At 40.9% G+C, this 13,046-nt stretch overlaps 2 protein-coding genes across 5 annotated transcripts in view; both read left to right on the forward strand.

The window, feature by feature from the left end:
* The window catches only part of LOC102214599 (uncharacterized), a 31,733-nt gene extending 24,180 nt beyond the window's left edge, over positions 1–7,553 (forward strand). Inside the window, exon 17 of the mRNA XM_005731785.1 lies at positions 75–7,553. Within this exon, the coding sequence (XP_005731842.1) occupies positions 75–6,133 (6,059 nt within the window). The 3' untranslated portion in view covers positions 6,134–7,553. The remainder of the gene's footprint in view (positions 1–74) is intronic.
* A 139-nt stretch (positions 7,554–7,692) lies between these two features.
* Positions 7,693–13,044, forward strand: LOC102214874 (uncharacterized). 4 transcript variants are annotated; one of them, XM_005731786.1, is made up of 9 exons: positions 7,693–7,770; positions 8,766–8,852; positions 8,952–9,337; positions 9,433–9,589; positions 9,692–9,758; positions 9,873–10,029; positions 10,927–11,068; positions 11,479–11,518; positions 11,996–13,044. In XM_005731786.1, exons 1-9 carry the CDS (start codon positions 7,708–7,710, stop codon positions 12,079–12,081), a joined length of 1,185 nt encoding a protein of 394 aa, XP_005731843.1. In that variant the 5' UTR covers positions 7,693–7,707; the 3' UTR covers positions 12,082–13,044. The 4 variants fall into 4 exon arrangements, with proteins under 4 accessions (XP_005731843.1, XP_013765918.1, XP_005731845.1 ...); XM_013910464.1 differs by having other exon boundaries at positions 8,766–9,337; XM_005731788.2 differs by lacking the exon at positions 8,766–8,852.
* The last annotated feature ends 2 nt before the right edge of the window (positions 13,045–13,046 follow it).

Raw genomic sequence — 13,046 nt, forward strand, 5'->3', positions numbered from 1 at the left:
GTTCATACCAAAACCATACCAGAGAGTTGTTAGACTTAGTGTGTTTTCTAATGTGTTATCTAATTTTTTTCCAGGACTTGAAAGAAACCGCCCCAATCTTCTTCTTGGTCTAGCAATCGTCCAGAAGGTCAAACGTCCAGGAAGTTTGCCACAGGAAATGGAAGACAAAAGACCCAAAGTTCATATGTCCAAGGACCCTATGTGGATCCCAAAACCACCAGTCCTTTACGGTTCTGACAAATTGGAGATATTCCAACCCTATGATCCAGAGACTCCTGCTAGTACCACCCCTCCTGGTTCACCATCATGCCCTGGGTCACCAACACACTCTTCCTCCTCTGGCTCAGTCACCATACCATCTCTATTAACTTCTGTTAAAGCGGCCCCTTCTGTTTCTACCTCAGCCACTATTGCTGCAACACAGTCCACCTTTAACAGCAGCTCTGATAAAAATCCCATTATTGCATCCAGTGATAAGACACCACTACAGACAATCTTGAGTACCTTGTTTCGTAGTAATCAGGCTGACTCCACTGTCTCTGATGGACGTTCTACAAAAACAACAGTAACTGTTAAGAAGAACCCAGTGCTTTCTGGATCAGTGGTGGATCCAATTGTCCAACAGTATGGACACAAAACCAAAGCCAAGGAGATTGAAGATGAAAATGACTTTGACCGACCATATGACCCAGAGGAAGAATATGATCCAGCAATGGGATATGCAACCGTTGCTCCACAGACCACAGAAAAAATTAAAGCTGATGCCCCAGCATTATCAAGCTTTGTGGAAGATGATGTGGCCTATGATCCAGAGGACGACACTATCTTTGAAGATATTCAAAGTAATACTCCTGTAGCAAAGCCCCCTGTTACAACTCAAACATTTGATTCTCCATCATGCCCAGTGACGGTTTCCACTTCTTCCCCAGCACAAACTTCTGCTCCAGTTGCAGTCATGCCACAACTCCCTACGGGCACAGTGGTTGTCTCAGCTGCAACACTAAGTGAACAACAGAGGATGCTTGAGGAACTCAATAAACAAATTGAAGAGCAAAAACGGCAGTTAAAAGAGCAGGAGGAAGCACTACGTCAGCAGAGAGAGGCTGTGGGAATGTTCATGGCTCACTTTTCTGTTTCGGATTCACTTATGTCTCCCCCACAAAAATCTTTGCCGCTTAACCAACTGTCCTCTCTGCAGAAAGGTATTATAAAAACAGAGTCAAAATCTTCAGAAACAACAGACAAGGCTACCCCCCTTACAGAGACTGTGGACAATTCAAATTGGGATTCACAAGCTGTGAAAGTAGAAGACGCAACACCTGTCAAAAATTTAGGAAATGATACAGATGGTGTTGCAAAGCAAGATGAAACACAGAAAGGTGTGGAATCTGACAAATATTCATCTGCTGGAGAGATTGAAGATTCTGATGTAGCTTATGATCCTGAGGATGAATCACTTTTCAATGAAATTCAAGATGATGTTTTTAAGGGGGGAACTGTAACAACTATGGACTCTGTGTCTAGAGCAAGGTATGGTGGCTCTCACAAGGGTATGTCTCCAAATTCATACCACAGTAGAAAACGAAGGTCATCACCAAAAAAGCGGAGTCATCGGGAAAGGGACCGCCACAGAAGTCCTTCAAGACAGTCACAGCATCGTTCTCGTTCTCGGTCCCGAAGACGCAGAGAAAAGGATAGACACAGAAAGAGTGAAAGAGACAGGTCAAGACACAGAGTTAGAGATCCATCTGAACGGCAGGGACGCCATCGCAAAGATCATACCACACGCCGGCATTCTCTTGGGCGTAGAAGATCCCCATCTTCTTCTAGAAAAACAGAATCTGTGTCAGTTTCACCAAAACTGAACAGAGGACCCTTGCCTCAGGTCCCTGAGAAATCAAAACATGCAAGTGTTCCATGCAGTTCTCTAGACTCTGCTGGACAATTTGAAGAGAGTAACATATCACATGTTACAATCAAAAGTGATCCAGATGGACAAAAATCAGAGTGTAATCATGTTGAGAGCTCTGAAAAACACTCACACGAACCTCTATGTAATGTGAAGCTTGAGATTTCCGAACCACCAAAATTTCAGGAGCTTCAAAAGATTTCACTGAGTGACCATGATATGACACAGCAAAATAAACTCTATAAACAGGACAATTTGTTTCACAGCAAACTTGACAGTACAATTCCTCTTAGAGAAATTGATCCACCTATTCGAGATTCTCCCCAAAGCCCAGATCCAGAACCACAGTTTGTGAAACCTAGCAGCATAGAAAAGAATGACTCTGTTAGAACTGATGAAGTCAGCGATTCAAGGGAAGATATTAGAGTCTTTGAAAATAATTGTTTGCCAATTTGTGGTCAAGCAATGGTGTCTGTTGGAGATGTGATCTCAAATATTAAAAGCATGGATTTTAGAGCATTGAATCTGAAAGCTTTTGGTGCCAAGGGACAAGGTCTGACAGAGACACATAATGAGACACTAGCAGACAATCCTTGCTTCAAGCATTCAGAAACAAAGGGTCAAGAGGGAGGATATTCAAATCCAAGTACAATCTTAGGAATGAGAGAACAAGGTATTCAACATCAAAATACTGTAATAACTGGTTCATGGCCAGCCTTGAGAGATTCAGAAATGAGAAGTGAAGCACTAGATAGTAATAATGCTGGTGTGCCTTTTATTTCTGGTGTAAATCCAGAAATAAAATGCCCAAGTCCTGATGTTACACAAAATATTGTACCTACTGTTACAAATTTGTATATGGGAGAGGCAAGCCTCCAGCGCAAAAGACAAGTTAACATCATGGAGGGCCCTTTGTCTGACAGATCTGCACCTCGTAATGTTGGTCCAGGTCCAAGGGATTCTTTATCAGCTGTGTATCATCTAAATACAGATATGAGGGGGCTGTTTGAAGTTAATGAGAGAAACCAAAATGTTAGTTGTGTGCAGGAAGGTTTACAGTGTCCAAAGACAAATGAACATAGATCAGAGCCAGAAAACATAGATATCAGGAAAGATGTGAAAAAAATGGGAACAAAGCAGTCATTTGGGGGTCCACAGGTAGAAGCTATGGCTCCAGATAGTAGTGGAGGTGGTAGAGGACAAAAAGATAAAGATGAAGGTCAGATTTTTAGATCTGATGTAAGTAGTGGGATGAGGGAGTCAGGTCCATTGTTTATGGGCTTAGGAAGACCTCCAAAGACAAGACATGATGGCAGTATGGCTTTTGAAGAAAGGTGCCCCCGTAAAAGTACTCTTCAGCCACATGGCACAAATGCAGATTTTGGCAAGCTTGGTGGCAGTCATGCAGATGCAGTTAATTCAAACATGTTGAATTCAGATTGGAGAGGTCAAGGACTAAGGGATAAGGAGAATCAAAATAAACATATAAGTGCTCCAGATTGGAATGGCCCAGGATCAGACACAAGAGATCATTGGAGAGGGTCAGATTCAGTCAGGGAAGCACCATTGGTACAAGATGAATGGAGTGTCCATTTGTCTGATAGAAGAGGTTCAAACATGGAAAGCCAGGGACCTTACACGGGAGGGAGTGGAGGCCCAGAATTCGGACAACCAGGGGCTGAAATGAGAGGTCCAAACATGCAGTATCCAAAGCTTAATAGTGGAGGACCAGAGGACTCACACCTCATGGAAGAAGGACTTGAAAGGATAGACCCCATTATAGACAATCAAGGACCTGACTTAGGAATACCAGGGGCTTCAGATTTTGTGGGACCAGAACCTAAAAGAAGAAGTGTAGCCATGGAGGTTGCTGGACCTGACAGAAGAGGTCCTGTGGGTCCACATTTTAGAGGATTAGGACCTGAGAAAAAAGGTCCACATATGGAGCAAAAAGTACATGACATCAGGGGTCCTGGCGGTCCAGATTTCAGGGGAACCTGGGGTGAAAGGATGGGTCTGGATATGGCTGGTCCAGGGTCTGATAGTAGAGGTCCAGGAATTGAAAGGAGAGATTCCATGGAGGATCCTGGGACTAATAGGAGAGGGGCTGGGTGTCCAGAATTTAAAGGACCAGGGCATGAGAGGGAAAGTATGTCTATCGAAGGTCCTGGACATGAGAATAGACGACCTGGAGGTCCTGGGTTCAGGGGACCAGGACCTATAGAAGGTTCTGGGCCCGAGAGAAGAGGACCTGGAGGTCCTGATATCAGCAGGCTAGGGTCTGATTGTAGAGGTCTTGCTATGGGGCCTGGCAGAGTTTCACAAGGTCCAGATTTTAGTGGGCCAATAAATGAAATACCAAGTTTTCCTATGCATAGCCAAGAACCTGAAAGGAGAGGACCTGTAGAAATAAACACAAGTGGACAGGGTCCTGACAGGAGAGGTTCACATATTGGTGTTGCTGGGCCTGAAAGAATTGGTCCAGGTGTGGGAGATCTAGGGCCTCACAACAGAGGACGAGGTGGACCACATTTCAGGGGTCGTGGAAAAGAAGTTGGGTATCAAAATATGGAGATTCCAGGGCCTCATAGGAGGGGTCCAGAATTTGGTGCACAGCGGGTGGAAAGGCCAGGTTCTGATGTGGATCCTGGGCCTGACAGAATAGCTCTAGTAGGTCCAGACTACAGTGAAAAAAGATATCCAGATATGGAGGGCTCAAGACCAGGTTGGAGAAAATCAGATGGCCCTGATTTAAGAGTTCCAGGCTACAAACATGAAAGTTCAAATACTGAAGATCCAAGACATGGGGGAAGGGATGACTGGGTAGCGTGTGAACCTATTCAAGAAAACCCAGATTACCATGCCCCAGAACCTGATAGATTGGGCCAGAGCTTTAGAGGTCGAAGGCCTATGAGGAAAAACATTAGAAGACCAGGGCCCGGCTTCTGGGGTTCTGCTCCTGAGAGGAGAGGGCCAGACACAGAGGAACAAAGGTTAGATGAAAGAAGGACCAATATAGAATTCTTAGGACAAGACAGAGAATGCTCAGTGGATGACTGGGAAACATATGCTAGTAGAGGATTTGGACCTATCCAAGAGGGTCAAGATGAACAGGACCAAGAAGATATTAATCAAGGCCTATTTAGTGAATGGAGAGGCCCTGAAAGTAGTGGACCAGGTCCCATGCAGAATAGACCCAGTATGTTATTTCAAGGACCTGTAAGGGGTCGTAGACATAACTGGAATGCTCCTGGCTGCAGAAGTGCAGGGCCTGTTGAAGAAAATCCAGATATGGTATGCCCAGGGCCAAGTAGGGGAGGTCATGGAAATGATTGGACAGAGCTTGATAGAGAGGGTGCTGGGGAATTCTTTACAGGAGAAAGAGATCTAGACAATAGAGGACAAGACAGAAAAGCAGGGCCAGGATCACATATGCACAATCATCCAGATATGGGAACTGACTGGAGGCTGCCAAATGTCAGGGGAAAAATGAGAGGGCCAAACATTGAAGGGCGTGGGGCTCTCAGAGGAGGTCCAGGCCTGATGAATTCATGTCTAAACAGGAGGCAATTTGAGATGGAAGGCCCTGATAGAAGACCTCCAGCAGGTCGAGATCTAGGACCCCCAGGACCTGCAAACAGAAATCTAAGCATTGAAGCTCCAAGGTGTGATGGGAGATTTTCAGATAGTGGTGATCTAAGATCTGAAAGGCATAATGTAGAACCTGAAAATCCTGAACCAGGTAGACAAGGATTTGATTTCAGAAGGGAAAGTAGAGGTCCAAAAATGAGAAGTTTGGGGCCCAATAAAACAGACAGCAGGGGGCCATCACCTCAGCGTTCAGATTTTAGAAATGGACCTGGTAGGTGGGGTGACAACACTAGGTCTGAGCCAGATCCAAATAATGACATGCAGGTGTCAGATATAAGGGGGGCAGGTTATGTTAGTAGGGGCCCAAATATAAGGGGGAGAGATCCCAGGCAGAGAGGTCATACACCCATTAATGAACGAAGAGGTCCTCGTCCCATTGCAAGATTCCAACATCCTGGAGATCCACATTTGGCACAGTTTAATAGGCCCCGTGGCCCAGGTCCAAATAGCGGAGGAAAACCATTCCCTGGTTTTGAAAACCCACAAAATCAGCAAGCCATAAGACCTCAAAGACACAGAGGTGCCTTACTTCCCACTCCAAAAGAAGGTCTCATACGTTTCCCCAAAATATGATTGCTTGGATTTTGGCATGAAACTAAAACACATTTCCAACAGACAGAGAGGAGTAGATGTAGGTAAATTGATAACATGTAAAGAATGGGTAAAACCTGCTTGTAAGAAAGAAGAAAGAAAATAGCACACCTGAAGGTCCAATCATAAGGGAAGAAGAAACAAAGGATAAGGTCAATTTGAGGGAAAAAATAATAATGGGTTTCAGAATTAAAAACAAACAAACAATTAACCTCTATTATCAGTGTTGGAAATTAAAGCAATGGTGAGCCAGATTAGTCACTGGGAAAAACATGCAGACCTTTAAGGACCTAAAGCTGAAGAATCAGACATCTAAAATTGCTTAGCATTGTTAGACTTGACAGAAATACCTTATCATAATGCCCAATGAATGTATTTCTTTTCTCACTGAGACTGACTACCCATGTGCTTGTTAAATTTTAATATGACATACAGGCAAAGACATGCAAAAAATCCAACTTTGTAACTTGATAGAAAAGTGCTCAGAGATTACCATTTAAGTTTATTGTGTTGTAGTTTTTCTGTTTTCAAAGTAGATGCTTTTATTATTGTTTTTTTTTTATTATTAGCAAAAGTCCTGCTAAATATAATTTTCAGTTGTAAATTTAACTTTATTTGTATTTGTAGATTGACAAAGTCATAAATGTTTTGTACAGAAAATGTACAGTTTTTTTTCTGTGTTTGTTTTTTTTAATAGCCAGACTGTCAATATGGTAGCTCTCATCTTCTTTTATGTAGTTCTGTTGGTTAAAAATGACCCGTTCCATTTCTTTTAGAATGCAAGAAGTCAATAAAGTAACACACTTTATATGAAGTCTTATTTTGTCACATTTAGATTGATAGCTTAAAACCAGTTAATTTAACAAGCAAATCTCATATCAAAGAAAAGTGACAGTTTTACTACCTTTATGGCAATAAATTATTCTGAGACATAAAAGCTGGATTATTTTATTTAAATACAAACTGCTAAAACTATTCGGTGAAACATTTCAGATTTTCTGATCACTGTAAAGATTACTCATGACTCTGAGGTATTAATTGTTACTGGTTGTCTTGTAAAGTGGGTGCTGATTCACACACACACAATGGATTCAAACTTCAGGCAAATTAAGGCAATACTTAATTCGTTTTTAGGTTTTCGAGGCCTCTTGCTGGGTAGTGTGGAAATCACAATATGCGAAAGTGGGTCTACATATTTTCTGTAACCCTCCACATGTATAAAACTTGTATTGCAGGAGTCTAGTTTAACTCAAGCATTGTTACTGCTGTTCTGTTGTTTTCTGTCATTTTACTTAGGATTAATTTCTCTGTTTTCCATAGTAGTGTTATTCTCAGGTCTTAAGAGATAATCTGTATAAAGTTTGAACTGCAACTGGAAATAATCTTTTATTTAAAATAAATAAGGAAGTCATTACAGTTTGTGCAATGTGAATGAGTATTGTGGAACAGTTTTTGTTATGTAGAAAAGTACTATGTTGGCCAGTTGTGCTGTTAGGGGTGGTGCTTAAACTTCTTTTTCTTTGTAATATATATTTAATTCATTTTCTCAACGACTTATGGAAGGTAGGGTCATTTGTGTGGGGGAAACCTATCCCAGGTTGCTCAGAGCAGGAGATGAGGTAAATCTGGAAAGTTCACCAGACCATAACAGGTTTAACACATGAGACACAGTCTGTTTTGGACCCCACGAGGTTCAAACTAGATAGTTATTTTATATATCTAAAGACTTTAAGATATTTTTTTATTGTGCTATTTTTTTTTAGGTGCAAATGCTTTTATTCATTTAAAAAATGACACTCTTTCAGTTTTTATGAATCAAATAATCAAAACAGAAAATCTGGAAATCTATCTATCTATCTATCTATGCGCATGTATAAATGTAGTTGTCTAACCATGAAGTTTCAAGAAGCTGCAATCAATGTATTTACATATTCTGCTTTTTGTATAAAAATGTAACATATTTAACTACTTTTGATCGCCAAAAAGATACTGAATGACAGAAAAGCGTGGAAAAAGTAGGACTATTCCGCCCCCTAACTGATCAATAAAAAAAAATAACATTTTCTAATTTGACATAAGTAATTTATGATGACAGCTGTCGGTTTTCTTTAGGACCCCTCGTATATTTTCCGCTTGTTTTTGTGTTTAAAGTTCCGCTTACGAGCTTAAAGAAATGATTGTATACTGAGATAATCGGAGGTTTATCTGTGACGGGGAGAAGGTTAGCGCCGGTAACTGGACACGGTCGTCGTTACAGCCTGAGGCCAAGCATTAATACGTGCTAATCCCCGAACAGAAAGCGGTACAAAGACTTTATTAATTCAGTAATAACCTTTTATGCATTTGTATAACTTAAGACTGATTGTTTTAAATGCCCTGGAGTTTCTAATAGTATTACAAGTTTTAAAATGGCGGTACAGCCTGTTGATTTTGCCCAGGTTATGCCAACGTCTCCTTTGCTAATTGTAGCTAAGCTAAAATTCACGACAACGTACCTTCACGACCTAAATTATAATTATACAATTTCTTTAGCTAACATTAAGAGTAACTTTAAGTAACAAAGTATTTAGAGTAAGTGGTCTGTATTATATCTAATATTTTTCCTGATCTGTAGGGAAATATGTCCTTTTCTTCAACCTGTAAAAACATCAATGTGTTACCTTCATCGAGAGAACAGATAAGTGACTCTGCTGGAATGATTGTGAGTCAAGGTGGATGCTTTACCCATGAACATGGGGAGGTATTGGGCAGTGAGCTTGGGCTGATGGAGATGACAGAGGTTGACTGTTCTTACCTTCAGCATCTTCTCCAAGCCCATGTGGAGGCACAGTCAGAGTTTCCAGATGTCAGATGTCACCTCTCTACAGTGATGGTCAAAGAACAGGCCACATCCACAGTGATTTCTCCCTTCAGAAGCGCTCAGGCTATTGATCTATCAACTTCAAATGAAGACCACTGTATAGTAATGCCTGGAGAAAAGACACCAGTGTCTTATGGAGAGGTGCCAGGTTTTGTGCTGGCCAGAATTAGAGCTGAAGAAAGCCCAGCTGAACCTTTTACCAGTGACAAGAAGTCTGTACAGAATCGCACCAGACCAGCTGCTAGAGTTTGCTTAGAGAAAAGATTTAGCGCCATGTGTGCTGAAACCACAAGACAACAAGATATACAGTCTGCAGTTCTCAGCAAGTAAGTTTCAGAGATATGTATATACTATATGTGACTATCATTTTATTAAAGTATAGCATACATGTACTCATTTTGTGTGATATGTCATGTTTCAGTTTTTTGACAATACTTCAGCAGTCTGCAGAGGTTCAAGAGACAGTCACGCATCCTCCAAAGCAGAAGTGGGTGAAAATGGACAGAGCAAATTCTTTTGGGGTGTCTAGTTCATATATAGAGGGTGTTTATGGCCCAGTCACCAACACGTGTGGACAGGTATGCTGGGGGGAAAAAAAACAAATCAATGTGCTTTTATTATATCTTAATGGTAAAGCAGAGCCCACTGTTTAATCCTTGGCTTTTCTGATTTAATTTCAGGTTATGATCCCCAAGAGCGTTTTAAATTTTCACCCAGCAGAAGAGCTGCCTTTGGTTAATCTAGAAAGTAATAATTAGTATTCTAATATTTATTCATAAGCCATAACTGTGTTGTTGGCTACAATTATGGACTGAAAGGCTGTGTCTAACTTGGTCTCACATGCTTGGGTTTTTTTCACAGAGGATGCAGTGATACCTGCTGCGGTGATACCCAAAGCTGCTAAAGCCGCCCCAGACTCTGCTGGAGAGCCACAGAGCAGCAGGAGGAAAATTGCTAGATCTAGTATGTTGCTTAGCCAGCGCCGGGAGAGACACAACAGTAAGGAGAGGGAGCGCAGGTGAGCAGCCGAAGGTTACACATGGAAGCGTCCCTGCATCCATAGTGTGCAACAAGATAAACATTTGCATTTCAGGAATATCCTGGGATGCTTAAAGTGTGTTAAGTGTGCTTGCTTTCAAGGTCAGAGATTTAAAAGGCGTTGCATTTAGGCACAAAAAGAAAACTATTTCAATTTACAAATTTTAAACATTTTGTCCTCTATTTCAGGTGGAACAGTGGTGCACTGGTTAGCGGTGGCTGTAGTTGAATATGTGTGGTTGTCTGTCTCTGTTTTAGCAGGTCATCTATTAATTGGAAGGTCGGTGGTTCAATCCATGGCTTGTGCAGTCTGCATGCCAAAGTATCACCGGGCAAGATACCGAACCCCATATTGTACTCTGATGCATCCTTCAGTAATAGAAAGTGCTTGCGTGAATGGGCGAATGTTGTATAAAGCGCTTTGAGTGCTTGAGTAGAGTAGAAAAGTGCTAAATAAGAACCAGTCCTTTTACCAAAAGTGCATTCATAGTTTCTTCTCAGAGCCTCGCGCTCACAGTGTGGTGATGGCATGATTTAAGTGAACTCAGTCCTCGTTTGAATATATTCAGATAAGTAGTGCAACAGCAACGCATCAGAACTGAACATCTTTTGGGTTGTGATCATTAGTTTTAGCTGCTTTATGTGGAAACTTGATTTATTTTGATTTAAAATAAGAGTGTCACTGAGGACTGAAAAGAAACCTGATTCCTATGCAAATGCTAAATCAGTTTAAAACCGATACACTCAGAAGTTAAATGGTTCATGATTTGAAACTGCTGAAGAGTTACCAAAGAATTCTTAGTGACTGATGACTGATTATTAAATATACAGGACTGCATCGCTCAAAATCATCTGCATTGTCTGCGCTGTCGTACAGGAAGAGGATTCGTTTGTGCTGTGATGAACTGAACACGTTGGTGCCGTTCTGTGACTCGGAGACGGACAAAGTCACCACCCTGCAGTGGACCACAGCTTTCCTGAGATACATTACTAAAACGTATGGAGACACTTTTAAAGAGGTGGGCATGTGTAGAAAAGTGATTGATGAAAAGTGTCCTCTAACTGAATTATCTGAGACTAGAAAGCTGTGGCTGGAAGATAAGAGTTAATTACATTTCCCCTTGCTGCCTGTCTAATTAGTGAAGGAAACTTTGTGACTTTTGTTATTTAGAGTTCAAACTAAAGTCTTCACATTTTTACAGTTTAAAATCAAATAAACTTTATTGTTTTAACTGAGAGAAATCATCTGCTGCAGTTAGATTATGCTGGAAAAAAATGTACAACGCAGCAAATAAAATCACGCCATACTTACAACATTCACTATGCCACCAGAAGGGCGATCTAGACAGCTACAGAGTTGCAGGAAGATAAAACATCTCTGGTACTATGTGTCATGAACCACTTCAACCTCCAATTCTTCTGTCTGCAGGAGTTCCAGAAAGTCTTCGCTCATGAGAGAGAACGCTTTGGTAAGTCCAGCTCAGGTCAGGACCCAGTGCACCACAGGATGGATGAGACACTGAGCAGCATTTCCCTGGCAGCAGAGCAGTGACCTCTCCTCATTGTTTTCTTCTATATGTCAGCCACTAAACTAAATTCAACTGTCAGAGTAGCTCAGGCTTGCCCAATGAGGTGTGGGTGTGGGGTTAAGATGAAGTATTGTTGACATGGTAAAATATATCCTTTCGATCACACTGCAACGATCTAGAAACTGGAAGGATTAGTTCAGGTAGTGTGAGGGCCGAGTTTAACACATCAACCTTTTGGAAAGGAAGGGCTTTCCACACACAGATGGCGCTGTTTCTCTTCGAAAAGCACAGGCGGCGCTCTAGTTGGCAGATGCCGTCCCTTCAACTATTTTATTTTGATAATATGTGCAGTATTTATACCCTGTATTCAAAATTGCACTTTAATGTCTTGTTTTCTGTTCGTTTTTATTCATTTAGAATGTTTTCTACTGAGTGCCTGCCAACATCTGTTCTGTATTTGGATATTTAAGCAGTTTGGTATCAAAGTAAGTGTTACTTCCTAGTTAGTTAATGGACTTTTTTGATTTCAGTGTTTACAGCAGAGTATTCTGAAAAGCAGACTGTTCATTTGATATGTAGAGAAGAGTAATGTTTTACTGAAAAGTGGCTTTATTTGTTCTTTCTTACAACATGTCGCTGTAGCATCTTACTGTACATACAACAGTCACCCACAAATAATAAATAGTATTTAAAGTCATGTATATTTAATAGTTACAGCACCGGTAGTACATAGTGGATGTGGTCATTGCAGATTGGAAAAAAAAAAACTTTGTTCCTAATATTCTTAAACTGTATTTTACAATGTGTGATTTATGCTTTCATGAGTTTATTTTGCTTTTGATTCTGAAGTCTGAAGAATCAAATTCACATGTCATAAAAAAAACAATAACAGAAAACAAGCTGTAAAAAAAAGACTATCAAACCTTTTTTTTCTTGCATTAATCTACACAATGTCTGGGAACCTGGATTTTTGTTTTTTATTCCTTTTACAGTACATACACAGCTCCTCCACAGAGGCTTTTATGCTTCTTGCACTTATTTCCATGTTGAGGTAACATCTGTGATTTACATAATGGGCCATGATAAATGCACATTCACATCAGAGACAGTCACCATTTTTTAGTGTTATCTGCAGAAGGATGTTAATCAAAGTGTTTGGGGCGTTGAAGCAACATGTACAAAGTTTTTATACACAAAGGACTCATCATTCACTTTCCAGGTGTTTGTAAGTCAAGTCTTGTCATGTGATAGTACTTGGATCAGTGCAGTTGTTCTCTTGCACTTCTCCTTACCTCTCTCCATTTCATATCATAAAGTTGTTTGTTTGTTTTTTTGTCTCTCAGTTGCGCTGATGTTCATGTCACTTGCTGGATGTTCCTCTATTTTGTCAGAAATATCACACCGTCTGATGTTACTCTTCCCAACTTGTGATGCGTGTATTTAAATAAAGAGGACTTTTTTTTGTGGC

The sequence above is a fragment of the Pundamilia nyererei genome, unplaced genomic scaffold (genome assembly GCF_000239375.1).
Source record: "Pundamilia nyererei isolate P.nyererei 1_Seehausen unplaced genomic scaffold, PunNye1.0 scaffold00044, whole genome shotgun sequence".
NCBI lineage: Eukaryota > Metazoa > Chordata > Actinopteri > Cichliformes > Cichlidae > Pundamilia > Pundamilia nyererei.

What these genes read in the sequence shown, in the direction of transcription:
- LOC102214874 (XM_013910464.1), top strand. Translation starts at nt 7,708, where the DNA reads ATGGAAGGTAGGGTCATTTGTGTGGGGGAAACCTATCCCAGGTTGCTC. An exon ending in TCACCAACACGTGTGGACAG is followed by an intron (nt 9,590 to 9,691) that starts GTATGCTGGGGG and finishes ATTTAATTTCAG; the next exon opens with GTTATGATCCCCAAGAGCGT. An exon ending in AGTAAGGAGAGGGAGCGCAG is followed by an intron (nt 10,030 to 10,926) that starts GTGAGCAGCCGA and finishes GCTGTCGTACAG; the next exon opens with GAAGAGGATTCGTTTGTGCT.